This window comes from Sander vitreus, chromosome 12 (genome assembly GCF_031162955.1).
Source record: "Sander vitreus isolate 19-12246 chromosome 12, sanVit1, whole genome shotgun sequence".
In the NCBI taxonomy this organism is placed as follows: domain Eukaryota; kingdom Metazoa; phylum Chordata; class Actinopteri; order Perciformes; family Percidae; genus Sander; species Sander vitreus.
The window spans coordinates 14,445,283-14,472,926 of NC_135866.1; the positions used below are offsets into that span (position 1 = coordinate 14,445,283).

Below are 27,644 nucleotides of genomic sequence, written 5' to 3' on the forward strand. Positions count from 1 at the left end.
CCCATAAGAACATAATACTTCATCTGTGTGTACCTTGTAGTTTACACCAGTCCTTAATGCCAACACTGACCAAAGAAAATATTAAAGGGTCAGTTCACCCAAATAGTTTGTAAAAGGATGCACTGTTTTTATACCTTAAACTGGCCCTATCACTGATCACAGGTGACATGCATAGCATAATCCAAAGTATGAAGATTGACCTTTAACTAAAAATTGCTATCTACTATTACATGCTGATTCATAAATTAAATGAGATTAAAATAAGATGGGATGTCTTTCAAAAGACTCAATCTCTCATATGTTTATATTTTTGGAACTATTACTCCAAAGTGGTTTGTACACATTGGTTGAACAACCACCTGTTTCTCTCCTGTGTTGTGATTTTTGGCTGTACATTAACCACATTCATTACTTATAAAAACCAAAGTCGATTCAAGTCTGTTGGAAACCGAGATACTGTACTTTCAAAGGAAGATAGTTTCTGTTGGTTAAAAACCTTTTTATTTAAGTAGTTTATGTTGGGTAAATGTATCCAATATCCAACCAAAGACTAACAGATGCTTGTTATTTAATTATTTAACGTTTAACTGGCGCTGATACAAATTGTTCACATCTGTTAGTAGTGTAGTAATGTTCAGTCTCAGAAAGAAGCAGTGTTACAACCTACAGAAGCACATGTATGTTTGTGGTTTCTATGTTTTCATTGCTTCATTAACAAGTCCCCCAAAACTCTGAAGTATTTATATCAGGAAGAATTTGAAAGGATTAATGAACAATCTGTTACTGTGTCTTTGCCACTCTCTTCTCCAGTTGCCCAGAAGGTTGTGGCCATGAGGAAAAAGCAGCAGCTCTCTATTGGTCCATGCAAATCTCTCCCTAACTCTCCCAGCCACTCATCAGTCCCCGCTGCATCTATCCCCTCTGTTCACATTAACCAGGTAAGATCTAAATCGTCAGAGACAGCACACTGTTTTACCTACTGATCATGTAGTTGTTTTAATATTAATAAGAGAGCTTGATCCTGTTATTTAAAGAAGTCTACAACATACTCCCTTTATTTATTTCTTCTCATAGTCATAACTTCTTTTATCGGTGTGGGAAAATAAATAGATTGTTCCTCATTATAAAGACTCTCAGACGTTCATTCTCTCAATCTTTCTCTCTTTTCTTTCCTCCCTTCTTTTGATTCTGTCGGTTCCTCTAAATCTCTCTCGCTCCCCAGGCGGCCAACGGTGGGGGTGCATTCAGCGACTACTCCTCCTCTGTTCCCTCCACCCCCAGCATAAGTCAGCGGGAGATGCGCATTGAGACCATCGCTGCCTCCAACACGCCCACGCCCATCCGCAAGCAGTCAAAGCGCCGCTCCAACATTTTCACAGTAAGTATGCGACAGCTGATGCAAAGCAACACCCACTCACACTACTAGAAGGCATGTTGCCAAGCACACTTTGTCCACCAGAGGGAGACAGGTAGCTCGAAATGCATCAAAGCCACCTCCCTGCCTCCGATTCAGGCAAAGAAAGCGTCTTGTTCACACTGCACAATGGGCAAAGGAGTAAAAGACTAAATTATATTAGATCCCCGAAATGCTCCAAAAGAATACACCCTTCTTTCAAAGCAAATATCAAAGCACTGTGGAAAAAACGTCAACTCTTTTCATGTCCTCTTTCTTTTCTAATTGGATGTAGTAAGTGCGTATGGATTCAGTTTCTCATCTCACCCATAACAAACTAGGCCCTCTGCACTGTCTAAATCTTTGACCTCCCTCCCCCTACCCCTCTTATTTTTACTAGATCCTTTCTTTGCAGTGACTTCCCTTTTGGGCAGAGACGGCAGCAACAAACCGCCAAATGCCACTTCTCCTGCCCGACCAAGCTAAACTTAAAGTCCAAGCCAGCCAATGCCCTGTTTACACGCTGCTAGAAAACGCATGCCCACGCCCCAGCTCCAGATAGAAATGCTCACCCAGCCACTAACCATCTCACTGAGTCTAACTCCCCAATCCTGACCCCACTTATTCTACTCTGGCCCAAATCTGATCTCGACCACAAAGATTCACTACCACACTAGTATCCCGACCCCTGTCTTCCTGCTCTTTACCCCATGCCCTGTCGTATTTGCCCTTTGCTCTAACCAATAGCATATATGTGCACTAACCACTCTAATTTCCTTAGCTGTCCTAAGCTTGTCTTTTACTTGTAGCCTCTGCCCTCTTTTTCTACCCAGCCTGCTCCCCCACTTCCTCCTCTCTCTTCCCCTCTACACCAGCCTTCTTCTTTGCTGCTAAGCCTGTCCTAATCTCACGTAGCCAGACCTCTGCCTCTTCATGCTCAGAGAGGTCTGCAGAATTTAACCAAAAATGGCTTTGTTGTTCTTCAAATGAATTAAATAACTCTACGGAGAGAGCTTGTTTGTACCTTCAAAAAAGCCGTTTTTTCACAATGTCTGAGTAAGCTTTTCTAAAGCTTTACTTATCTTTTTTTCCCCCACACGTTTTGTTCTGCAGAACTTTGTGAGCTTTAAGAGACAGAGATCAGGCTATGTGAGATGAGTCTTTCCTAACTCCTCCCTCGTACATCTACCCTCCCCAACCTCTAAAATGTCTCTTCTCCTCCACCTGTCTTCCTCCCACTCACCTCTTTCCTCTGTTGCCCTCTGACCCCCTGTCTCCTACCTCCTGCCTTCTTCTCTCCCCCATCTCTTTCTAACTCCTTCTCTAACCTCCCTATCTATCCCCCCCACTCCCCCTCCTCTATTTATCCTACCGCCTTGACCCTGTTACCCCAGCTGCTGTGGAAGCCGCAGGCTTTGTGGCCTCCGAGCAGTACAGGCTGTGTGCTAGCTCCCCTTGTTGTCTCCCTTCCCCCCCTGCTAGGTAGTGACTAACCATGTCCACCAGAGAAATGAGCCTCTCCCCGTCCGCGTCATGGAAATGCCGAAGCACGCCACCTACCCAGTGTGGGTGCCGGAGTGGCAAGCCGAGCGGGAGTTTCAGCTCATGACCTTCTGAGGAGCAGCGAGCCGAGGGTGGGAGGAGGGAGGGTGAGGGAGGAAAGAAGGAGGAGGAAGCAGTGGAGGAGGAGGAGGGGACAGAAAGTTAACGGGGCCATGTCGACATTTCTTCAGTGACACTTGAATGTGATGGGCTAAGGAGAGGAAGACTTGCAGTGCCAACCTTTTTGCCATTTTACAAACCGACAGAAAGAGAAAATATTTCATCAACACCACAATATCGAGGATGTCCATTTCCTAGCTTTGTCCGTTTAAAAAATAAATTGACATCTGTGTTACAAAGTAGTCCTGCTACTCACTGATAGATAGGAGGCTGCCATTCAGAAAGCCTGTCATGTTTTCTAGCCACACTCTTTAAAGTAGGTCGCTTAATGTTAATTTTGGGAGTTTCAAGAGAAGTTTCAAGAGAAGTATTCAGTGAAATAAAATATGCCTTAATGTTATCAGTAGACGAGCTTTGACAGATCAATATCAACCTCACTTTAGTAATGACATACAAGGAATTTTGTGCTAATATTACAGAGGAGAACATTGCTGCAAGTAATTGATCTTGTCCACTTGTCATCAGATATTTGTCACATTTGTGGCACTGGCATTGGGACTCTTGAAGTTAAGTTGGAGAGTAAAAATAATTACTTTTGTGTTGAGGTTTTTGAAATTGAATCTGACTACAAAAACAATAAACAAAGTTTATTAGAAAAGCCCCTGAAAATAGGTGAATCTTTTTTTTTTTTTTTTTTTTTTTTTTTAAATACATTAGTTTGGTAGTTTTTTTAAAGTAAGTAAATGAAACTCAAAGCTTTACTACAGAAGATTTTATCACTCCGTCTTTTCATTGCCCTCACAAATCAATTTCATTAACCACAATCATTTCAAGCCAGTTTTGACCATAACTGTCGTCGGCCACTAGGTGTCAGCACAGTACACATGATCCTTTCCTAGTGCTTCCATGGTCAATAACACTAAACGATCTGTTTTGTAATCTGTCTGTGGTTTTCCTGACGTCTTCAGGCTGTCTGTTCCTTTTTGTGTTAAAAAGCACACTGTTTAGAAATTTAGATGAATACTACGCCATTTTTTATACTTAATTTCATCCCACTCATTAATTCATATCCATTTAATCCATGAATTAATGTCTGCCATTTGGTTTTTCCCATTTCATGTTTTTACTACTTAATTGTCACTGGATCTCCACGTATGAAACAAAACATAACCAAAAACAAACAAAGAAAAAGAAAAAAAAAAAAAAACATTTGACACTGTTTTTCAATATTTGCAGATTTGTGCTTCTGTTATCCAACCTTTCTTCAACAAAAAGGGCTTTCCAACTCCTTCCGAATTAGAAGAGCATGATGGTTTAAATAAAGAGTCCCCCTGCTTTGCCAATCATGATAGAGAGGAGATTATTTATTGAGGATTCACAGCTCGTTGCTGCTTTACCCTCGGTGCTTAATCGCATTTAGGGTACTGCATAGAACTTGCACTATAGGGAAACCATAGGATTTTGCGTCCAACGCAGCCTAAAGTCGAGTCGATTGGAGTGTTTGAGCACACTCAAAGTAGACTGTCAAATATCACGAAGTGAGACAGACTCGAGGGACTCTTCTGGAAATGCCCCGTCCACCCCCGCCCCACCCCAACCCCCCAACTCTCATTCAGACATCCCACATAAAAACACGCTGTACAGTCAAGTCACTCTTGGAACTGTTATCCAGCCACCCAAAGGACACAACTTTTCCTTACATGACATCACACTGCCTTTTGCCATAAATGAGGACTCAAGGACTAGAGGTGCCAAGTTTTTTTGTTGTTGATTTTCCTACATTAATTTGGTTCGCTTTTATTTGATTCCTTCTTATTTTCCAGGGAGTACTGAATGGAATTGAAAATGTGGTATCAATGTATTATCAGAGGTATTTTAGATCAGAGTAATTTGGGTTATTTTATGAAGGCCTTCATAAAAACCAGGGTAGAGTGTCAGGGTGTTGAGGTATTACCGAGAGATATTATACTGAAAGTTGCCAACAAATGACACTGGGTTGCACCGACTTGTATGAATGTAGTTAAACTTAACATTTGTTTTTCCTATTTATTTATTTTAAGTTATTTATTTTTGCACATTCAATTGTCTTTTATTCATTTATTTATTTTTTCTCAGTTTAGGTTTGGTACAGAGATTATGAACTCTTGCATAATCGCTTTTCTATCATGAACGGATTGACAAAAATATAGACTGCTGTATATCTTGTATTGTATTTTATTTACAATGGTACTCTATAAAAAAGTACATACATATAAGGAGTATATGAAATAATGCCTTTATTGTTCATCCTATATTTTGTGGGAACTGCAATGTTTGGCTCAATCTGTTGAATATTTTGAAGTGAATTTGTGACTTGCTTTGTATGGTGTCTGTATAGAAGCTAAACAAGTCATCATTAAAAAAAAATAAAATGTTGGAAAAAAGATAAACACCAGAGTTGGTTTACTTGAACTCGGACTCTACCTCTTCTCCATTGGTGACTGGACATTTCTCATGTTCTGAGTGAGACCATACACACTCATGTCTGTCCCTACCTGTATCACATCTCTTTATTTGTTTTGGGGTGGGAAGGTTATTTTTTTTGAATTATTTATTTCCATGTAAAGTTAAATTTACTGCCTAACCATTTTCCCCTACACAGGCACGACCAGAGACATAAAATGTTCATTTGTTTTAACCTTTTTGACATTTAAATTGTTTGATATTTGCAAAATTATTTTATTTCCCACCAGGTTTGGCAGGTCGGAGGAAGATACTTTAAGTCTCCTGTAAAATAACCATTTTCCCTTCTCTCCCTTTAACCTGTTGTGAACTTTAACGTATTTATCATGCTACAAAAGCCCTTATCAGTGTGACTATACAAAGGGCACAGCTGAAGCTACGCTGGTATAGCAGCAGTTGGTCTGCAGGTCCACTAAGGGCCCGCTCTGGCTCTCAAACAGAGGGAAGGATCCCCCAAAGGGTTTCAGGGCTGAGTCATGACTCAATGTGTGGTCGTCCTTGGTCTCCTCTGTGTTGAGATGTGTCTAGTGTGGTCTTGGTTTGGTCTCTGTTTTAATTTTTCATTTTTAACTTGCACGTCGGTGTTACTGCTGTTTGTTCCGCTGGTCTGCTTGTCTGTTAATTTCAAGCTTCTTTTGAGACTTTTTTATTTTGCAACGTCGAGTTTCTCCACAAATACTGCAAATGCTCAAAACACAAACCCTCACCTCCCCTTCTGACCCCCAGTCTCTCTTTCCCTCACACACACACACACACACACACACACACCGCAACTACACAACTACTCCCCAAAAATTCACCTCACACCCCACATCTCCCACTCTACTCTGACTGACTTTCTTGTTTTCTTGCAGTCACGGAAAGCCAGTGAACAAGCAAAGAGCGTTGACTGTAAAACAGACAGCATAGGCAGTGGAAGGGCCATACCTATCAAACAGGTAAGCTGTTTTACTCATTTTTACCCTACATTTCTCATAGTTGGGTAAGTAGAATCTATTTTTGTGTCATTAATTGTTTTCTGTTTAATGTTGATATGCTGCGTGTTAAAGATGTAATCGCAGTGGATAGGCCATAGAGTTCGCCAGTGTGATTTGGTCATGTGTCACTGTAACCACTAGATGGCGACATAATACAGCATAACAAATGACTTCAATGCCAGTACAAGTGTAGCGGAGTACAAGAGAGAAGGATGGGGGTTTAGACAAACATCAGACTAAGCTAAAAATTCTCCCTTTGTTTGTGTAAATCACACACCTAACAAATCAAAACCTGTAGGTTTTGACATTTTAATGGCATTTTCACTTTATTTCTGACCTCATAAATTTCAGGTAAATTGTGAAATAGAAATGTTCTCTTGTTGATAATGAAAATCAACATTTTGTGTGTTTCTCACATGAACATAGCTGAAAATAAAGGTATGTTTTAATTGTATACAAACACAACCAATGTAAACAAATATATCAAAACGTTTTTAGTAGACATAGTTATTGTGTAGCGTTCGTCTATGTATTCAAAGGCATGTCAGTCAGTTTGGGAGAGATGATTCCAATCCTGTGATCAGTTCTGATAATAATCTTGCATTTGGATCATGGGTGCACTTTTATTATAAAACGTTTGGTCCCAGTGGAAATGTTGTTATTATTGCTCATAATTGTGTGTGGGTAGTATTTTTGTTAATTAAGTTCATTCATGCATATCTATATAATCAACTTTTGACAGCTATTAGCTGAAAATATCATTAGATATCCCTTTTTTCTTTAGGTAGTTTCACAATGGGTTACATTGTGCTACATTAAATACTACAGATTCACGGACTGTGATTTCCCATCTTAAATTTATTTTGCTGCTACTTTTTATTTTTATCATAATTGTCTTTATTATTTTTCTTTTTTTATGTATTCATGTTTGCTTTAAATGACCAGTTGGGTAGTACTGAACACTGAATTACACATCTGAGTGAGGATCATTTTCTAAACTACTTTTCCGACTACAACCAAAGGAGAAGTAATTGACACATTGATTAGTAATCACTCATGATTATATGAGGGCTTTTGAAAATGGGTCAGCATCATTATATTATCCTCTTTACCTGCAAATGATAGAAGATAGTGTCCTTTTTTAAATGTTGAGCCAGACCTTCTCATTCCCTTGGGAAGAAAATTGCCAAGGCTTTGGTCCAGTGGAACATAATGGCAGGGTGACACTTCCAAGCCCCCTCACTCAATCAGAAAATCCTGCTTTGGGGAAACCAGTTTAACAAATACAGTATCTATCAGTCCATCCGTCTTTCATGTAATAGATGCAAACCTTTTATGATATCATTTTTAAATAAATGTAGTAGTGTTACATTTCTTTTACATCAAAGTCATACTTATTAACATGGCATATGTTTAAATTGGGTTTTTATTTGTGCACAACACCCTGGAAAATGGCTGAAATACACTTAAAAAATACTACAAATTTAAAACTTCATGGTTCTAAAAAAAACATGTAATTTCTGTTTCTTTTCCGAAAAGCCCTTGGTTTTTATGTAGATTAGTGTAATTCCCTGCAGAAGCAGGCAAATCTGACGAATGCAGGTGAACACGAGGTTGGTTTTTACAAATTAAAAAGAATCCCCTCTGAGCCATCTTTACTGTAAACTCTCCCATTCTTACCCAACACATTATGGGGAGCCCCTCTCTAAAGCCCAGGGCCAGTTTCTCTGAGTATCATGGCAACTTTTGACAAGAGCCATCCCCCTCTTTATCTACAAAGGACTTTTTTTTTTTCAGAGGGGGGAGTTTTGCTATACAGATGTGGAGTGAGGGGGTTAGTGGTGTGATCTCCAGGCCAGTCAAATGCACAATCAAGGAGATCAAAGTGTCAATGTGAGCTTAATTACCACTCCCCCCTCACCCCATCGGGCCAAATTACGCACCCCTCCCCCCCATCCCTTCCCTCTGCTCCATCCTACCTTCTATCTATAAAAATAGTGAGTGAGGATAACAATGCACTCACTGCTGCAGTGAGGAGCTGTTGACACCCCCCACCCCCGAACCCAACACACATTCTTTTTTTTCTTCTCCCCCTGTCACAAAGGGCCAGCCTATCAGTCAGCCACAGTGGCAGGATGCAGCTTTATTCCTGGTCGTCTGACAAAGAAGGGAAAGACACTATCTAGTCTGTGTAGATATGACAATTGTGTAGCCACAGAGAGCACGTCTAACGATCGGCCTGTTTCCTTATGTCGCACAGGCTGAACACACTCATCTCTTTGTGTGTGTGTGTGTGTGTGTGTGTGTGTGTGTGTGTGTGTGTGTGTGTGTGTGTGTGTGTGTGTGTGTTTTGTAGGGAAGCACAAGGCTCAATACATGTTGCCATTTGATGCCAAACTATCACATTAAGAGCACACTGCTCAATCCAAATGAGGCAGACGATTGAACAATTATGATAAATGATATCAAATCATTTGTCAAGCTTCCTGAAAGTGACGTGCTTTATGAAAGATATATCACAACAACTGTTAAAATAAAACAACAGAAAAATTTGTCTGCACGTGTAAATATTTTCACATTCTTGTCTTAGTGTCTTTATTGATCTGCTTCACAGCTTTGATAAATATATGAAGCGCAGTACTGATTGCATGTATAGATTTATGTATGCTTCAGTAAGGCCATGAGATGAGCAACATATTTGCTTGTAAAACATGCATTATAAAGCCGCCAGAGGCCCTGTGACTGGATCATTTACTTTGTATGATTAGAGAGTCATTTAAAAAGTGTTTACAATTCTTTTATTGACTAAATTGAGAAGACTGGGCAGTCAGCAAGTTATCGATTGAAGGACACAATGTTTCTCCCTGGAAAACCATCAAAACCAAGGCTTTCTGATATGTAAAATAACATATGTGATTTAAATGCACACATTTTATTTTATTCACTAAACAAGAATTAAACAGAATTGTGCCCCATTTAGATTCCCCTTTCCTACCTTCAGAATTTTATGACGTTTTCTTTTATTGCAATTCCCAACAAGTTGTATAACTGAGACATCTTAAGCAACACACAGCCAATGTTGATGCTGGTCTGTTTGCTCAGTGGTCTTAGTTTTAACTTTTTCCCATTTGAAAATAGGATTTTAGGAGAAGATAACATCAGAAAATATTATTTTATACTGTGCAACTTAGTTAGCAGGGAAGAACAGATTTAGGTGTGGATGACTAGATTTAAAGAGAATATTTGAGCCACATTTAAAGCCATAAACAGGCAGGTATATTCATAAGATATTATTCATCCCCCCCCCCCCCAGATGAATCGGGGTTTGGATTAGGATGATTGTCGGCAAACAGCCTGGTGCCTGGGTCACAGAGGGTCAGCTCTTCCTGATGTGTTAATCAGGATTAAAGCCTGCAGGATGGGCCTGGCTAGCAAAATACTACTACCCCCCCCTTTTTCAGTTTACACACACACACACACACTCGGGCTCTGGCTGTAAAAGCACAAACATTGCCCCGGCTTAATCCCCTAATTAAGCCTGCCCCTCCTCACTATTTAACCCCAGAGCGCCTCCTGGCCCTTGCACTCAGCAGCGTTTGGCCACCTCCAGCAGAGGAACTGCATTGTTTACCAGTGGATTTACTCAGCAGATAAGGAAACCATCTGATGACCTAAAAGGCCCCAGAAGATAAAGTAGAATAGAATAAGAGCTGAGTGGGCTTTGAAGAGTGGAGATCACACTCCCTAATCCTGGGATTGAGAGGTCTTCCAGAGTTCAGCATGTTATGTGTATGAATGCAGGGAGGAGGTCTGGCAAATTGGATTGTCTCTCTCTCTGAATGGTCTCTGTGCCAGAGGAACTTGGCCACCTTTGGAGGTTCAAATGGTCACAATAGAAAAACTAACATATCATTCAACCTGTCAACAAACACATGATAGTAAAGTATGAACGTTTAAGGGGATGTAATTACATATTACTATTTTGTTATATGTATAATCTCTTCCATACTGTTTCATAATTGTCGTTTAAAATGATGATTGTTTGCTTTATGACTTGCCACAAAGAAAATGTAACTGCCAAATCTGTAATAACAATAATAATGCTGTTTTATGGTATTTAACATCCATAATGGCTCATATTATCCACCATGCTGCTTTGAGAAGAGCATATGCTCACCGTGATGCCTTGTCTCTTACAGGGAATCCTTCTGAAGCGAAGTGGCAAATCCCTCAACAAGGAGTGGAAAAAGAAATATGTCACACTCTGTGATAATGGCGTCCTTACTTACCACCCCAGTTTACATGTAAGTCTGAACCCCCTCCCTTCTTCCCTTCCCATTTCTTTTCCAATCGGCTTTATGTGTTTGTTACACTACTGTTTGTACTCGAGGGTGCTGCTAGAGGTTTTAATGTAGGACTTTTTTCAACCGCTGAGCATGATTCTCTTGATGGGATTACATTTACCACCACAGCCGTAGTGAGCTGGATTACAAGCATATAGGCTCCTGATTTCTACAGAGACTTATCTCTGTATATAACAGCTATATTAGCTATCCCTGTGACTTTAAGCATAGTATTAAGAAACAGGGTCTCATAGTCGTCATCTCTGTTCCCCCCCCTGTGGTGTCCATCCCCAGTGCCATCTAATGGAGACATGGCTGTGCTTCTGCGTGCCCGCCGCGCCCAGACTCCACACTGGCTTGTATTTATAATGGTTCTCACCGCATGGCAGCAGAGCCTGACCAGCCTCCCACATCCATCTTTGTCAGAATCCCGCTGGGCCGCTAATACCTCTTAAACACTCGGCTGGCTGGCAGCAGACAGCTCAGGAGCCCAGTGCCACACTCAAAAATGCCCGTCTTTCTCCAAAATCCCTTTAATTCCTCCCATTACTCTCTCACTCTCTGATTCTTCCATCCCGGTATTTAAGATGTTCAGATAATTTAGCGAGGTAAAATGAAAGCTATTCGCAACATCTTGTGTCTAATGAGACAGCTCAAACTTTGAACACAAGCCCAACAGTTAGAACCTTGTGTGTGGCCTTGTTGCACTGACAGTGTGTAAGTGGTTTAATTTACAAGCAGTTATTAGTAGAGTCTTGATCATTACAGCTATCGCAGGTCATCAGGGCAATCTACGAATCTATGAATCTGTTGACTTACGGAGGGAGGTGAAATAAGGGAGACTGTTACATTAGCGTGGTAATTTTGAGCAGTGGAGCAGAGAAGGAGTAAGAAAGGGGAAGAGAGATTGAGGAAAGGAGAGAGGGAGGAAGAAAGAGGGAGGGGTGCAGACTGAGAGTGGAAGTAATTTCGCAGTCAGCCAAGCCATCCACACAATCACCTTCTGTTAATTCTATCTGCTACATCAATTAAATTGTTTGTAGAAACTAATTGAATGTGGCTTAATCACACATCTTAATAGCTTTGCACGCTTCGATCTGGCTTTTAATTCCAGCAATAAAATGAAATGAGAGCGCTCACTGGGTAATTAGCGAGGAGGCTTGGGAAAGAAATGAGTGCTTTATGACACGGTAATAAAGCAGAGGAGCCGGTGGGGGGACGGCAAAGGCCGAGCTCGCCGCTATCTGGGTCTTTTTCTGCTGAGCCCAATGATTTTCACCTTGGCTTCCCACATTTGGGCAGTAGTCGCTTTAAACCAAATCAAAGGCCCAATTTGAAAGAGAATGAGACTGTTTGCATTCATTAAGCCTAACATCTCGCTATTTGGAGAGACGGCGTGGGCACAGGTGATGTATAATGGCTTTACAATAATTTTTCCACTATCACACACCCTGAGTGGAAGGTCTAAGATGGGTTGTGACTAATGGGGATGAAAATTGAATTGTCTTTTAATTTGTTTTTCTTCCATAATTCCTGGATTCTTGTTGGTCTGCTGTGTATAATCAGTTCCCTGAATTGAGGGAAATATTTGGACTCCTTGAGTAGAGTGCAGGCCATTCACAACGATTGCCATGCTCTTTTTTTCCACTTTCTATAGGACTACATGCAAAATGTGCATGGGAAAGAGATAGACTTGCTGAGGACAACAGTCAAGGTTCCCGGGAAGCGACCACCCAGAGCCGTTACCACCGTCGCCCCCACTGCTAGTCCCAAAACCAACGGGCTGACCAAGGACCGCAGCACCTTGCAACTGGGCATAGGAAACACAGGTACGATGTTCTGTCCTTATAAATGTTATAAAGCTAAAGGCCAGAGCAATAAAAGTACATTTTCATATTTAAGATACAGATTAATGTACAACTTAGATATTGGTTTTACACGTTCTGACAATTCTGCAAATGTTTCGAGTGATTCATCTGGAATATAGTACATTCGTAGCTTCAGTCTTGTAGTTTTGGTCAAAAAACATTAATCACAAGTGTTTGTGAAAGTGACCTCACACTTGATCCTTGAATATATGATCAAGGATCTTCTAACTCGTTTTGCTCAGTCCTTCATCAGGCTCATGGAAACATACAATGGGCCAAGTATGTGAAAACAACAGTTTGTGTAGTAACTAGAGATAGGTGTAAAACAGACTTGACTTCATTTTTCACTTAATTTTTAGTAATCGGTGTCATCATCAAGAACAATTTACATTTTTTGTGAGCTTGATGAAGCGCTGAGCCAAACATGTTGCTCTTATCAATGTTAATAAAACATGGATTGTATATTTTTATGGGCTGATGTTTTCACTATTACAAACACTTGCGGTTAATCATTTTTGTCCACATGTTCATCTTTCAAATCACAGTTGGCAGCACCTCCAGTTCTGAATACACATATTTATTGCTACACTCTGCACACAAATTGAAGGAGCTGATGGGACATTATCTTGAATTGTACCTTATATAATTGAATGTAACAAAGTTGGTTGATTGATTGATTGATTGATTGATTGATTGATTGAAGTACACACTGTACGCAAAGCTTTTTCACCTTTTTTACTTGTAGTTGTGGTATGAAAATTAATACTACATAATATTTAGTTATATTGGGATGGACATGGCAGGTAAAGAGGGATCTCTCATTCTACATACTATGCAAAAGAGAAAACAAATCACAGCTATAATAGTGGTTACTCAATGAGTCTTTTATTACTGTACTCATTTTCTATGTCCTCAGGTTTGTGATTAATCATAAAAATGGGTCCAAAGAAGTTAATTATCTACTCATCGTTTGTTTCATTCATGCAAATTAGCTGCCTCATAGTATACACAATGAGTAATCAATGAGCATCTATACGGAATCTATGAGTTCTCTAAAATTATTAAGCAGGGAATTTAAATTTGTGTTAAAACATAATGCCCATGTTTAAGGAAATATCACACATAAATTAAGGTTTGTTTATTTTGGACTATTATGTCACTATGACACTGACCTAGTTATTTTTCACCCTCTATGGTAGTGGGGGACACAGCAACAATAACCAGAGTTGAGTGATTCCTAAGCGTCGTGCCAGGGTTTCTCCACCTTTCAAGTTTAAAAATAGAGCCCTTCTCCCAGCAAGTGGTGCCACCGGAGGCTGCAGAGAGTCTGGCAGGCTCATAGAGGGGAAGCCAGTGATCGGATTTAGGGGTTAGGATTAAGAGTAATTAATACTAATTAGCAAAGTGATCCCCGGAGGGAGGCGGGGTCCTTGATCAGCTGTGAAATGGGCACAGCGTTTCCATCACTCAGGCTAAAGCTAACTGGCTGAGAGTGGGTACAGTGCCAAAGACGGGTCAGCAGGGACCATTAGCACTGTCCAGGCAGGTTACTGTTAAACCTAGCCAAGGTGCTGCCACTGCTGTACGGGTTAATCAGTCAAAAGCAGAAAGATGTAGGAGTTTACAGAGCAGAGGACGTTGGATCGAGGTTGTTCTGTCCCACAAACTGTTAACCTTGAGCGCTGGGTTGAGGGGAGTCATTGGGGCAGATACAGGGCCTTGAAAAACAGGCTGGATTGGGTTTGGGGGAAACGGCACCAACTGTTCTGTTTTCTTTGTTGTTCGTTTCTTGAAAAAGACTCCTCAATGATAAATTCCCAAGATTCTCAGTTGTCATCCATTTGTGCATCAGGGAACAATGTGTGAGATTTGCCTTAATCTCCATTTAGGAAAAGAAAGGTTACAAATCACATCAGTTCTCTCTCTGGGTGGAGGACCCTCTTCTGATTATGCGATCGGGATTTTGATTTCATTAGACGTGCAATTGATGAAGGGAACAAAGGGGTAATTTTTCATTCACGGCGTCCAAATCACAAGCCTTGTCTGTGCCTTTGGTAATTCATTCATTCCTTAGATCTAAAGACCTTTATAATCACTGGGAGAAGAGGGATAGCGACTGTGAGAAGGAGGGGCGCAGTGGATGGGGGAGATGGGAAGATGAAGAGGAGAGGCTGAGAAGACAGAGAGTAAATGAGAGAACGCATGCGCCCACGAGTTTGCCAAGCGGCCAGGTTTAATTCCTTTGCTGGGTGCTGAGCGGAACCATTTTAAATATGATCCTCCCTGTTAACACGCATCCTGCCGTGTCACCGGCGACAGATACATTGTATCAAAGTATTAATGGGCCCAGTCACTTTGAATCAATCCTGTGGGGGAGAGAGATGCACATGGAAGAGGTGGAGATTTCAGCATAGTGTGTAGCTCATTCTCTACTCACTCTGTACCACAATTTGTCTCCAGCTCTAATCTATAGCCCAGTAGAACCAGTAGCCACATACTCACTAACCAGCAGGCCCTGCCAGTGCCAACATAGTAGTAGGTACTAATGAGTCGGGGTTCCCAACCTTTGTCTGATGTACCCTCTCAGTCAGATGAGCTCAAGTACTCCGTCAACATCCATCATGTTCCAAATGTGTCCATTTGAGCTGATTTAAAACAGTTTTTAACACTATTAATTATATAAAAGTGGAGTTGATATTTGTAAGCTTGGTCATGGTTGAATTTATAGGCTACTACTGCCACTTATAGTGGCAGAAGCTGGATGTTTTAAGCATTTCAAATTTAGTGATTTCAATTTTTTCAAATTAGTTGAGCGGTGACTCAATCCCAATGTACCCCCAGTCAACTGTAGAAGTACTTCCTGGGGTACACGTACCCCTGGTTGGGAATCGCCACCACAGAGTAATAGTTTGTATCAAGATCTGTTTTGTCTGTAGAATAATTTCTTTTCTTTTTTAATTACCTAGCATCATCTCTTAGGAAATTACATCAAAATATCATCAAATTCATAGTAAAAGTGTAGCATAACAGCAGTTGTGATCCGGAAATGTCTGCAAGCGATAATAAACCACATTTTAAGTCCTAAATAAAGGAAAAATAAAAATGTTTTAATTTGTCCAAACAGCAACATATCTAAACAAGTAAAGCAAATAGGGTGGTAATGTCATACACAATGGTTAAAGTAAAATCTTAAAGTTGGTTTAATGCATACAGTTTGTATAAGTGAACTATATAATGCACAGATATGAATATGACTGTCTGAGTGACTTGTGTGGGGACTGGCAGCAGCAGCAGTATCGAGGGTGGAGGGGGAACTTCTGGGCGTTGGTCAGAATGATGTTGGTGGATTACACACAGCCACAGATGATGTGCTGCCCGGCCCCCATTAGCATGAATGCTTCATTATTCCACTACTTGTACATAATGGCAACAACTCCACGGAGGGGTCAGGCCTCGTCACGGCTCATCAACCCACTGACGGCCCGGCCTAAAGAGAAATGAGAAGCAAGGCAGCCCTGCTCCCCGCTAATCCATCGCCTCTACTTAACACCCCAGCCCTGGATAGCCTGCAGAACACACTATATGGCTTTTGTTATCTCTTTATACACATCACCATACAGTCAGCAAGAAATATTCATAATGGTGATTTGTATCAATTTTTAATTGTCATTCATTTTAATAAGAATTGTGCAGGAGTTTACTATACATGTTAGAAGTATCTGTGTAGCAACATCCTACAGATAGCAAGTATCAATTTGAATGTAGCTGAACAGGAGACTTTCCTCTTTGCTAATGATGTTTTGAATTACAATATATAGATGCCGTGGTAGAAGAAATATTCTGATTTCTTTATCTATTTAAAAGTAGAATTACCACAATGTGAAAATAATCTATTAAAAGTAAAAGACTGCCATCAAAATGTTACTTAAGTAGAAGTACAGAATAAAGTATCATAGTTAAAGTACTCATTATGTAACATAATGGCTGCTGTTATATTATTAAATATTAGGTTATTATTACTGATGCATAAAGGTGTAAGAAGCCTTTTAATGTTTTTAATTTTTACTACTTTATGCTGTTGGGTAGTTCAATCTATTAAAAATTGGATTAAAAAAAATCTAATGAATGTTACATACAACATACATTTGAATTTTACATACAAGAAATATTCATTTGCAAAGTAACTTATACCTAATGTTACAATATGTCCAATTAATGTAATGGACTAAAAAGTACAAGTATCTGAAGTAAAGTGGACTAGAAGTAAAAAGTAGCAGAAAATGGAAATACTCAAGTTAAGTACCCATATAATTATACTTAAGTACAGTAATTGTGTAACTGTACTTATTTATTTACCCTTTACTGCTGTTTTACTGCAAAAATGATACGTTCAATAGATACAAAATTATGGTTTTCAGCAAAATTTTAAGTTGCGTCATAGTTTTTTATTGTTCTAACATTTATTGCATTAAAAGTTGATAACATTTGACATATTTGTATTTGACAGTCAAATCACCAACACGATCAACAATGTTGGCACCATTCAGTATTAAGTCTAACCCTTTAGACCTCAAATTGTCAGTTGTCAGGTTCATCACTGTTAGTCTACTTCTAAAGCTGTAAAACGTACTGGAGTCAGGCCTGGCTGGAGCTGCGAGTACAGTGATCTTTTAATGCTACAAGCTGATTATTTCTCCACTGTAATTACATTATCCTCCCCTTTTATGCAGGAGTGGTCTCTGGGGACTAATGGATACATCCATGTATAATTCATTAATCATTAGCATCCAATTTGACAATTAGATGTGATTGTTGAATTTTAAATATCAATGTAACTTGCCTTGCAGTTATCTCAGAGTTTTTTTTTTTTCATTCTCTTTTTTAAAGAGTCAAACTTCACACTTTGGAACTAAAGAAATATAGATCTTTTAATAATAGTAGAAAATAAAGAAGCACCTCTCTAAACACTGAGGTGATTAAACATTTATCAGTGTAATATTGGGTCAAAAATGACATGGTACTGCTGTGTTTTTAAAATGTTTTTTACAAATCACATTTTTAAATATTCCTTTTTTTATTCTGTAATTATAAACACAAGCAAAAGCCTATTTATAGAAGTCATGAGCTTATTTCATGTATCATTCATCTGTCACTTATTAAAAAAAACAAAGTTTCACATTTTCTTTTCAGTAGCCCTACTCCTCGGCTCCTTCTCCCCCCCTCCCTTCTCCCCCTCTGCTCTGATTTCAGCATGCTAATTTAGTCAGTGCTCCTCAGCGTGATTCCCTCGCTCTCTCTCCCATTCTCGCTGCGATTCTGCTCCCTCCCCTCTGGGACCTGAAGATTAATATTCCTGGGCCCAACAAGATAATTACTGATACTAATTAGACATGATTATGTGAATTTGATACACTTATTACTCTAGATAATGAGTAGGACATATTATCCTAACAAGCACCCGTGCCGCTTAGTTTACGTTACACATGACCCACACACTATATTGTCTGTTATTGTCACCTCAATCAGAAACTGATATTCTCTTATAATTATTGAATAAAAGGCCCTGATGTGTGATACCTATAAGATGAGAAAGCATTGTTGAGAAAATCAGATATTTCTTGTTTTCCAAAACAAAGCCTCTGAAGTTTTAGCCTTTTGATGGCTTTTTACCACATTAAATTGTATTGTTTTAGAATATAGTTGTGCAGCCTGTGAATGAGTTATTGTGACAAATGTTAGGGTCAAAATACTGTAAAAATGACCTTTTTGACAATTTTTTTTTTTTTTACTTTATTAACAATCCATCTTTTTTTGTGGGTCGTACAGACTATGTTCTCATTAGTGTAACATTACCTTAAATTAAGCTAAATGAACTCAGAATAAAAATCACACAATTCTGTTTATATTACATGACACGGTTCTATTCAGTTTGATGCATTGTAAATCTTTAGCAGTTAATCTGATTCCCCGCGCATGACTGGAAGTGTATCAATGAGTTTTTCAGAGTAGTTAGGATGTGTTGTAGCGACTGCTCGCGAACAGGAGGAATGGACCCCACATGGCGCAGCCTAGCCCATGAATTAGTAAAGAGAGCCAGGCGTCCGTGGCTCGCCTGATTGGAAGTTAGGGAGAGAATGCCTGCTGACGCCAGTGGAGATCGATGTGGCAGTCAGAGGGATGAGGCGAGATAATTAGCGTTCAGAGTGTATCTTGTTAATTAAGGGCTAATTAGAGGCAGAGGCGGAGGGAGACAGGATTTGTGTGTGTGTGTGTGTGTGTGTTTTAAGGGGGGGGCAGCAGCAGCATCATTGCAGTGCTGTAGAAACTACCTAAAACTGTTAACTCAATTGCATCATTATCACTTCTTTACAGACTTTTTTTGTGTAAAGAAAACAATCCTACCAGACTAAGTTGTAGAAACCATAAAAAAAAAAATCAGGATTCATTTTCTTGTGTCTGTCACTTATTTTCCAGGTGCTCCTCACTCCAACAGTAGTTCATCCCTCCAGACGGGCGCGTCGTTGTTTAGCGGCAGTAAGGATGGCATGCACCAACGCTCCTTCTCCGTGTCCAGCGCCGACCAGTGGAATGAAGCCATTAACACCAGTACAAGCAGCGGAGCCCGTAAGACTATATTCTACATTCCCATCCCCTAAATCTCTTCCAAAGTCTCACCATGCATTGTGCAATCAACATTTACATATCACTACCACAAAGATGAGTGAGCTAAAAATGAAAGGGATCTGATCTAGAGGTGCGGTGTGATAGAGAAGCCATTTCCCCAAGCTTCTTAGACAGGTGAAACAAGCCTCATTTTCATAATTAGGTGATCAGGGCTATGATCGCTGTGACCTTTTAGGATGCTCCTTGATAGAAGCCGCATGTTCAGAGGAGAGGAACAGTGAAGGTTAACTTTCTGCCATCGATGCATCTCCACTCACTGCCTCTGTGTCACATTGTACCTTGTCACTGTACTTGAGTGAAGTAAGATAATATATTCACCATGCATGTCTACACCCCCCTCCCCCCCTCCTTGTCTGTTTTCCTCTCTTTTCTTCCGAAGAGGAAAATGAATGCTTTTTGGGGGTACCATTCATCACCAGTTATTTCCCTCTCTTTGTGGTTGGCAGTAAAAAAGCACTTAAATGCACATCAACAGAATAACAGTCATTTCCATGCATGTTTGCACTCTGGTAGTTCTCATTAGCACGGCGGCGGCTCCCCCCCTCCCCATGGGCTCCCAGGGGCCCCGGCAGTTTAAAGAGCGCACTTTACGAGCGCTGCTGGAGTCCAACTGCACGGCCCTCGTGGTTCGGCAGACAAGCCTGTCTCTCATTTGGAGCTGCCAAACGATCAATTCTGCCTGGACGCAGGCACTTCCATCACCCCCTACCCCTGTCTCCCATCAGCAGCATGCCCAAAGCAGAATTACTTAGATTCGTGGGGTCCTCAAATAAATGAGCACGTGTGTGTGTGTGTGTGTGTGTGTGTGTGTGTGTGTGTGTGTTTTCTCGCAGATTTTTGTGTGTGTAGCTGTTTGTATGAGTTTTTTTTTTTTTTTGCATCTGTATAACAATGTGTATGTGGGAGAAAAAAAAAACGGCTTTATACTGGATGTTTGTGAATGTGCGTTTGGCGGCCGGTCTGCAGAGGACAAATAGGAATTCCTAAACGTTGTGTTGTGAAAATTAGGAGGCCTAGAATTTCCCATTTTGGTAAACTGAAAAGCTCTCAATATTAACATAGCTCATTAACCAGCATCCAGCCTTCAAAGAATCTGATCCACACTTTGCTCCTTTATTCTATTTTCTTCAGTTATTTTCATGCTGCTCTTAAGGTAAGCACAAATGAGCTTGAATGAGGCAAATGAGCTGAAAATAAAGTAAAAACGTTGCGTGATAGATATGTTGCTCGTCCTAGGGAAGGAGTGTCTCTGTAATCAGTGCATAGTCAGTGTAGACAGTTTAAGGCCCGACACTAGAAGCAACATCTTTGTAGCTCAAAAACTTTCTCTCAATATCTTGATTTTATGTCTCCTCACAATTTAAAAATATGATTAAGACCAGCAGAATAAGTCGGTAGTGTAAAGTGGGACTGGACTATCACAAAACAAAATTGATTGAAATGCGATCCTGTTATCTTTCATTCTAATGTGCCTTCAATAATCGATAGAGGATGTTCCACTGTGAATGGTGCTCATGTTTTGCTATTTGAATTGACTTGAACCTAGCCCAATCACTCCATTATCCTTGGTGAAGGTTGCAGGTTAACATAAAATGTGATTCTGAGATGCAAAAGCAGCAGATTGATGATTCACTGGAGAATGAATGCGTCTTAGCCAGGTAACCATTTCCATATTATTTAAAGAATGTCCTCATTTGTAAACCTATTGAGCAAAAGCAGAAGCAGAGGTAGTAACATCTCTTGAATATTGAGAGCAGATTTTTGATTAAATCCCGGCCCAATTTTTCTATTGCTTGGATCCATAAAGACACCCATTCTTAATGCACCGGATGCTTGTTTAGATCCTGCTCTCCTTCGTACACCTCAATCTTTGAGCCTGAATTAAAAGCAAGAGGCTCAAACAGTCATCTGAGCAACATGATGGGCTGACAATAACTTAAGTCATGTTCAAAGTGTGTATATTGTCACATTTTCAAAGACAAAAGATTACTGTAGATCAGTGCTCTCCATGGGTAATGATTCAATAATCAATTCAATATTATCTTATTGTTAGAAGAGAGATATCTTGGTTCCCAGTTCTCATGGCCAAAAGAATATATCAAGTGAAATTAGGATCAAATCTGTCCCAACTGAAGAACTGAGTGTATAGTTTTTTAGTAGTTCTATCAAACACAAAATAATTGACTTAGTGTGAACTGAGCTGAAACAATTGGTCAAATAATAGTTAAGTCGATCAACAGAAAATTAATGTGCAACAATTTTGATAATCGATAAACCGTTTAAATCTTTTTTTTAACAAAACCTTCACAGTTTCCATTGAGGATTTGTTGCTTTTATTAATTCATATATGATAGGAAATTGAATATTGTTTTTTTAGGTTCTAGGAAATAATAGTGGCTGTTTTTTGTTTTTTTTAACTATTTTCCTAGATATTATTTTTTTTTTTTAAACAATCGTGGAAATAACCAGGAGATTAGTCCATAAAATAATTATTAGTTTCAGCCCTAATAAGAAGAGCAATATAATTTTTTACTATGTGAGTTTTGATATTCAATCAATATTCAAAAATATCACAATATTATTTTTGTCATATTGCCCTCCCTCAGCCCTCCATGGAAAGTTTGCATTGCTGCCTTTTTATATATAAGTGCTTTTTCTCCAAGTTTGCATATCAGGACCCAGGTAGTTAATGCACAGATAGCCTTTTCTTGTGGCGCTGTGTTTTATACCTTGGCCTCCCGATGCGAGGGAGATAGCATGTGGGGTGTTTGATTTCTACGCTAGGCCATAATGAAGTTTGACATTTAGTTTGGAGAGAGCAGCAGAGTGCGATCAGGCCTTGATTAGTACGCTCTAATTGAGGATAATAAGGGGGAGGCGGTGATTGTTTCTAATTTTTGCCATTAATTGCAGCCGTTGGCTTTGATTGAGGACAGGCAGGGCTGCCATGTCAAGGGGCCTGGCGGAATCATAGTGCTCCTCACCCGGAGCCTCTTGAATAACAATGAAATGACTCCCCCCCTCCTCTTCACCCCCGTCTTTTTCTCTCTCACCCTTTTTTCATTTTCATTCATTCTCAGTGTGGCATTGGTAAAGGCAGGAAGCTGTTAGCGGCCCATTCTTTGTCTCACCCATAGTCTTCACCCTAGAGCGTGTTTAAAACTGTCATATCTGTGGTGGGAGTCTAATACACTGTAATCACAGGTTAGGCTGATACCTATTCTGCTGCCCAGGTGATCTTGGTTGAGTGGGAAAGAGACTCCTGATCCCCAGTGTGCTTCATTACCCAGCTTAGTCCTGATGGCCCTCATACACACTACAACAGCTAGCTAATAATGCCACAGTAAATGCTTGTAGAATCAGTCCAGTTCTAACTTCGTAATTCTCAATTTTAGAACTATAATCTACCTGTCATGCATAGTTTTAAGCTGTGAAGCACTTAAAGGCAGGAGACTCTACATTATAGAAAACCATTAGGTTTCAAGTGCTTTGATATTGTTGCTCAGTGATGTGTGCTGTGGTTGTATCCATTTCCTGCTCCTATACCTTCATGGTACAGACTTCTTAAAGCCTGATTGGTGCAAACAAAGGAAGGTGTATCACCCCGTATATGTTTCAGGTGCAGGATGAGTAGGGCCGGGGTCATTTTCCACAACATTAGGGGCAGAAATTGATAATTAGAGGTGTTTATGACACGGTTGGGGCCCCTGAGGGACAGCCCTCCCCTTTAACCTCAAGCGACATTAAACAAATGCTGGCTGTCACGTCAGAGGCAGGTTGGAGCTCAAGTCTTCACCCACCATACGGAGCTGTGCTGGCGGGACAGACGCTGGGATAGAGAGGGAGGAGGAAGCAGAGGGTGGGAGGGGGGCCACATGGAGGACCCCTGTGCCCCCAGCTGTCTGAGCCAGCTAATGACTCGTCTCAGGGGGGCTGTTGTAAGAGAGCAGGGAAATTGAAACAGACGCCTCGACTAGGAGCTGCTACATGTGTGGCTGCGTGCTGCCATTCAAAACACCAGAGAGCTTAATGTAGGTAGTCCAGCACAAGCACCAATGTTATGTTTATTAATGTGATGGCATGTAATCAAGTTTGTTATTTTCCAAGTAGGACACATAAGGACACATTAAGAAATTAAAGATAACTGTAGTTATAACTAATAATTTTTTTCTAGTACTGACATTCTTGTTTGTGAACATCAGCTCTCATCAAGATGTATCTCTAAATCGAGTACAGACATAACAATGTGTGTCTCAGGTGTTGTCTCCTATATTTTGCCCATGCTCAAACCATGCATCCCTGAGCCGAGAGCTCCGCTCTCCCCCCACGTTAGCATCTTCAATCCCCTGCTGAGCCCATCTTACTCCTCCAAGACAGCCCCATCTCCCTTAAGGTAATGACCGAATTAGGCCTAATGTTGTACACTGGCTAATGGCACAGTGCCGCACATTATAGCATGTGCAACTGGCAACGACAACAGCAATAATCCCTGAGCCCCTTGTCCTCCTGCACTCCACCCCTGGGGCTGGGACGGTGCACAGGGAAATGAATGGAGTTTGCCACACTACAATGAGCTTTTGATGGGAGACAATGGAGGAGGCTGCCAGCACCACACAGGGTGGTAAGAGGAGAGCAATATGGGGCCCATCTACCGGCCCTCCCTCCCTGCTTCCCCCAGGCCCCTGGCCCCCACTCCCAGATTCATAATGGCATCCGGAGGGGAAAAGAAGGGAAAGTGATGTCAAATGTCAGGAAATCAGAAAGATGGCAAGCTGACAACCCCCTCCTATCGTCCCATCCCTCCTATCCCTTTGCCCAACGGTAGCACAGGTTAATATCACATTTATAAAATCACTTACAAGAAACAAAGCCGACTCTTAGCCCCTTGTCACTCTCAGACATATAGAGAGCTTTGCCGCGGGCTAACTTAGGTAACCATTTGTTCCCTGATAGCCCCATACCTGTCCTTCACTCTGTCTAAAGCCGGAGCCACACGGTTACTTTTGGAGCACTCAAAGCCGTTTCCAACTCTTAACTGCAGTGAATACATTTTTAGGATGTGACAAGTATGTCTCTACATTGAATGAAACACATAATGTCATTCATTATTCATTGTTCAGTGTCATTTCACAATGATTCATGCATATATACATTTGATACATATTGTAACATTTTCTGAGTGGAATAAGTTAAATTGAAGCTGCCAGCTTTGTTTATTTTTAAAGGAATAGTTTCACATTTTTCAAATCTGTCTCCCATTTATACTCTGCCCACGTAACACATCTGTGTTTTTTTTGTTTTCACTGTAATACATTGCTGTCTTTATACTGGACTTGCAGCTTCAGCTGAGAGCAATGAATGCAATTAATAGCGGACTAATCAACACTCACCCAGAGCAAAGATTATGCTACAGTCCGCTGCCAGAGCAATTCCTAGTTGACATTTCATCAAGTAATTCCTATTTTTAAATTGGACACTCTTGGACGCTCTTAATCCGTCTCCTGCAGTTCATTATGTGTATTTTATGTTTCATTATAGCAATACATAATTAAACATATTCTTTTTTGCTTGTTTCAAAAACTCATTTTTGTGTTTGCTTTTTTTCTACATGCTTTCCTGTTAAAACAGCCTTAAAATGTGGTGTTTGTAAACTTTAAAGATAAGCTTAGTACCCTTGTAATGATGACCCACCAATGTTTTATATAACGACTTGATTTGTAGCATCACTATTGCTTTGGTGTGTTTTTGTGGAGTTAGTATGGAACTGTAAATTCCAAGCTGAAGCTGTGACTGTGAAACTTAAACTTACCTACATGGGCAGTATAAAACCCTATTTATTTAACATAACTACCCTATTTATTTAACATAAGAAATAATAATTGTTCCCTGTCTGTGTTTTTTCAGCCAATGGAATGAGTGATCCTGCAAGTTCCAGTGTGGGCAGTGCCACGAGTCCTAAACTTGAGCCACCTCCTTCGCCACATGCCAACCGCAAGAAACACAGACGGAAAAAGAGCACAGGCATCACAAAGCCAGATGGCTTATCTGCAGGCAACGAAGGTACAGCACAATCACATTGCACAACAGTTTTGAAATGACCAAAAGTTCTGAAACAAAAAAGAAAATGGTCTATGGACACACAGGTACCAAACTAGCAAAACATTTACATTTACCTAATTAGTGTGTTTCCATTCACCTGTTTTTATGCCCATTTTATATATATATATATATATATATATATATATATATATATATATATATATAAATGCCATATTTCCATCACATTTTCTACCGTTTGAGGTTTGGTTACGTTCTCTAGAATGGTTTATTTTAAAGAATTAACTCCTAAAGCTCGCATAGCGGTAGTTGGGGGAAATGTGCATTAATTAGCATTTTCTGTTGCTGGTTCTCTGAAAATTCGGTTAAAATTTGCTCTTAATTTGTATAGAAACCTGACTAATGTAAAGACCCTGGTTCATTTCCTGGCAGTGCAAAAGTACAAACAAGGTCAGTTCGCACGCCAAAATCTGAATGTATTTATTTCTACAGAGGAGTAAAATACACAGATGTTTCAGCTACTTATTCAGTGTGAAAAATTAGTTGTGCTCAACAGCGAACACAATTAGCACTTTTTTGCTGTTGGGAAGCCAGTGAGGGATCACATCCTTGGAGGTGCGCAAGCGACTCCTATTGGCTGATCTGAATGCCTGCACAGAGGTAGGTGGGATGAGGGGGAAAGCACATAATGTGAGCATTACGCCTAACTGGCAGGTGAAAGGAAGTGGTAGATGACCCTATGTTTATCAGAGGAGTCATTAAGCTGTCTTAGCAGGCAAAAAGTGGAGTTAATGTCACAGACAGCAGAAAAGGGGAACTGCCCATTCCAAATCAGGGGGAAAAGCTGGAAAACAAATGTTTAAATGAAACTTAACAGAACTTGTCTTTGATTTGTTATTCACACTGATCAGATTCCTCCAGTCATTATGAAAAAGGCCTATGAAGTACATAAAGGTGTGTAGTTTTGTATCTCTATGTGCCCCCCTGCACAGTGCACCATCACAGCCCCCATTTCTTTTACCGTAGTCTGAAAGGCCCGATCTCCAGAAGCCGTGGCCCTCCTCAGCAGGGGAGTGGCAGTCGGCTCTCCACCCAATTAATAATGATTCTCCAGCCCAATGATGAATGGAGTACCCTAATTGGATGGCATTGTGAAAACACTGGGATGCATTTCAGAGGCCATAAAACTGATGTCACCGGAGTGGGATGATCAATCAACAAGATTGATACGCTGGATAACAACAACAATGGCATTGACGCCTCCTAAATGGGGCTTAGCATTTATAATCATTATACTTTTTTATCATGGTCTCTGACAGCTTCTCTTTAAAGTCTGAATGGGTCTGTTGACCACATTGTTGTTGAGAGTGAATATCATCAGCATCTTCGAGATAAGTGGTGCTTCTGTTAGTAGTATGTGGTCACTACTGGTGAAAAGATTTGATCATTTTGTACATTTGGCATGGGCATTTACAGTTGCTATGCATGTGCAGAAGCAGTAAGCAGCTCCCAGCATAGTTTTCGAGTATAGAGTCTATTACTTCTGTTTTATTTGACGTTACTTAGCTTATAATGGGACTCTCCTGGCAGAGTTATACAGTCACATTAAAGCCTTGAATGAGGGATGGCTGTCATTATCAAACATCATCAAATCTCATCAATAAGTGCCATACACAGGAATAATTGAAGTGAGATGACTCCTGGACTTCCTGAGGAGGAAATCTAAGAGTAATCAGACTAGAGGAGGCAGATTCTGAATGTTTCTCACGTCATCAAACACGCACATTGTTTTCTATCTCTCTCATTGTTCTCTGCGAGGTTTTCTATTAGCATCACCTTGTCTGTTCTGCTGAATGCTCTGGACTACAGACGTACAGCTTAAATATTGGATCCACCCAAGTCTGGGATGGAAGTTGTGTCTCCTGTTGAAAGAACTGAAGAGAGGGGAGCAGAAAGGGAGAGGAGAGGTGGAATCCTTGAATAAATTGCTATCAGTTTATCTCATTTACGGGGCAATCAGAAGCGTGCAATGCAGGCTGAAATTGAATTTTAGTAGTTGTGAAGCATCATAAATCAAAACGGTGTGCGCATCTTAAGGTGAGAAATCATTTTGGTCAACATGGATGGGACGGGTAGGATGGAGCCTGGAGAAACTGTT

At 40.3% G+C, this 27,644-nt stretch overlaps 1 protein-coding gene across 5 annotated transcripts in view; it reads left to right on the forward strand.

Moving 5' to 3' along the window:
• agap3 (ArfGAP with GTPase domain, ankyrin repeat and PH domain 3) overlaps positions 1 to 27,644 on the forward strand; it is a 121,165-nt gene that overhangs the window by 68,938 nt on the left and 24,583 nt on the right. For all 5 annotated transcript variants that reach the window (XM_078264002.1, XM_078264003.1, XM_078264004.1 and 2 more), the window contains exons 7-13: positions 811 to 938; positions 1,223 to 1,378; positions 6,412 to 6,495; positions 10,734 to 10,838; positions 12,535 to 12,706; positions 19,220 to 19,369; positions 25,334 to 25,489. In XM_078264002.1, the coding sequence (XP_078120128.1) occupies positions 811 to 938; positions 1,223 to 1,378; positions 6,412 to 6,495; positions 10,734 to 10,838; positions 12,535 to 12,706; positions 19,220 to 19,369; positions 25,334 to 25,489 (951 nt within the window). The remainder of the gene's footprint in view (positions 1 to 810; positions 939 to 1,222; positions 1,379 to 6,411; positions 6,496 to 10,733; positions 10,839 to 12,534; positions 12,707 to 19,219; positions 19,370 to 25,333; positions 25,490 to 27,644) is intronic.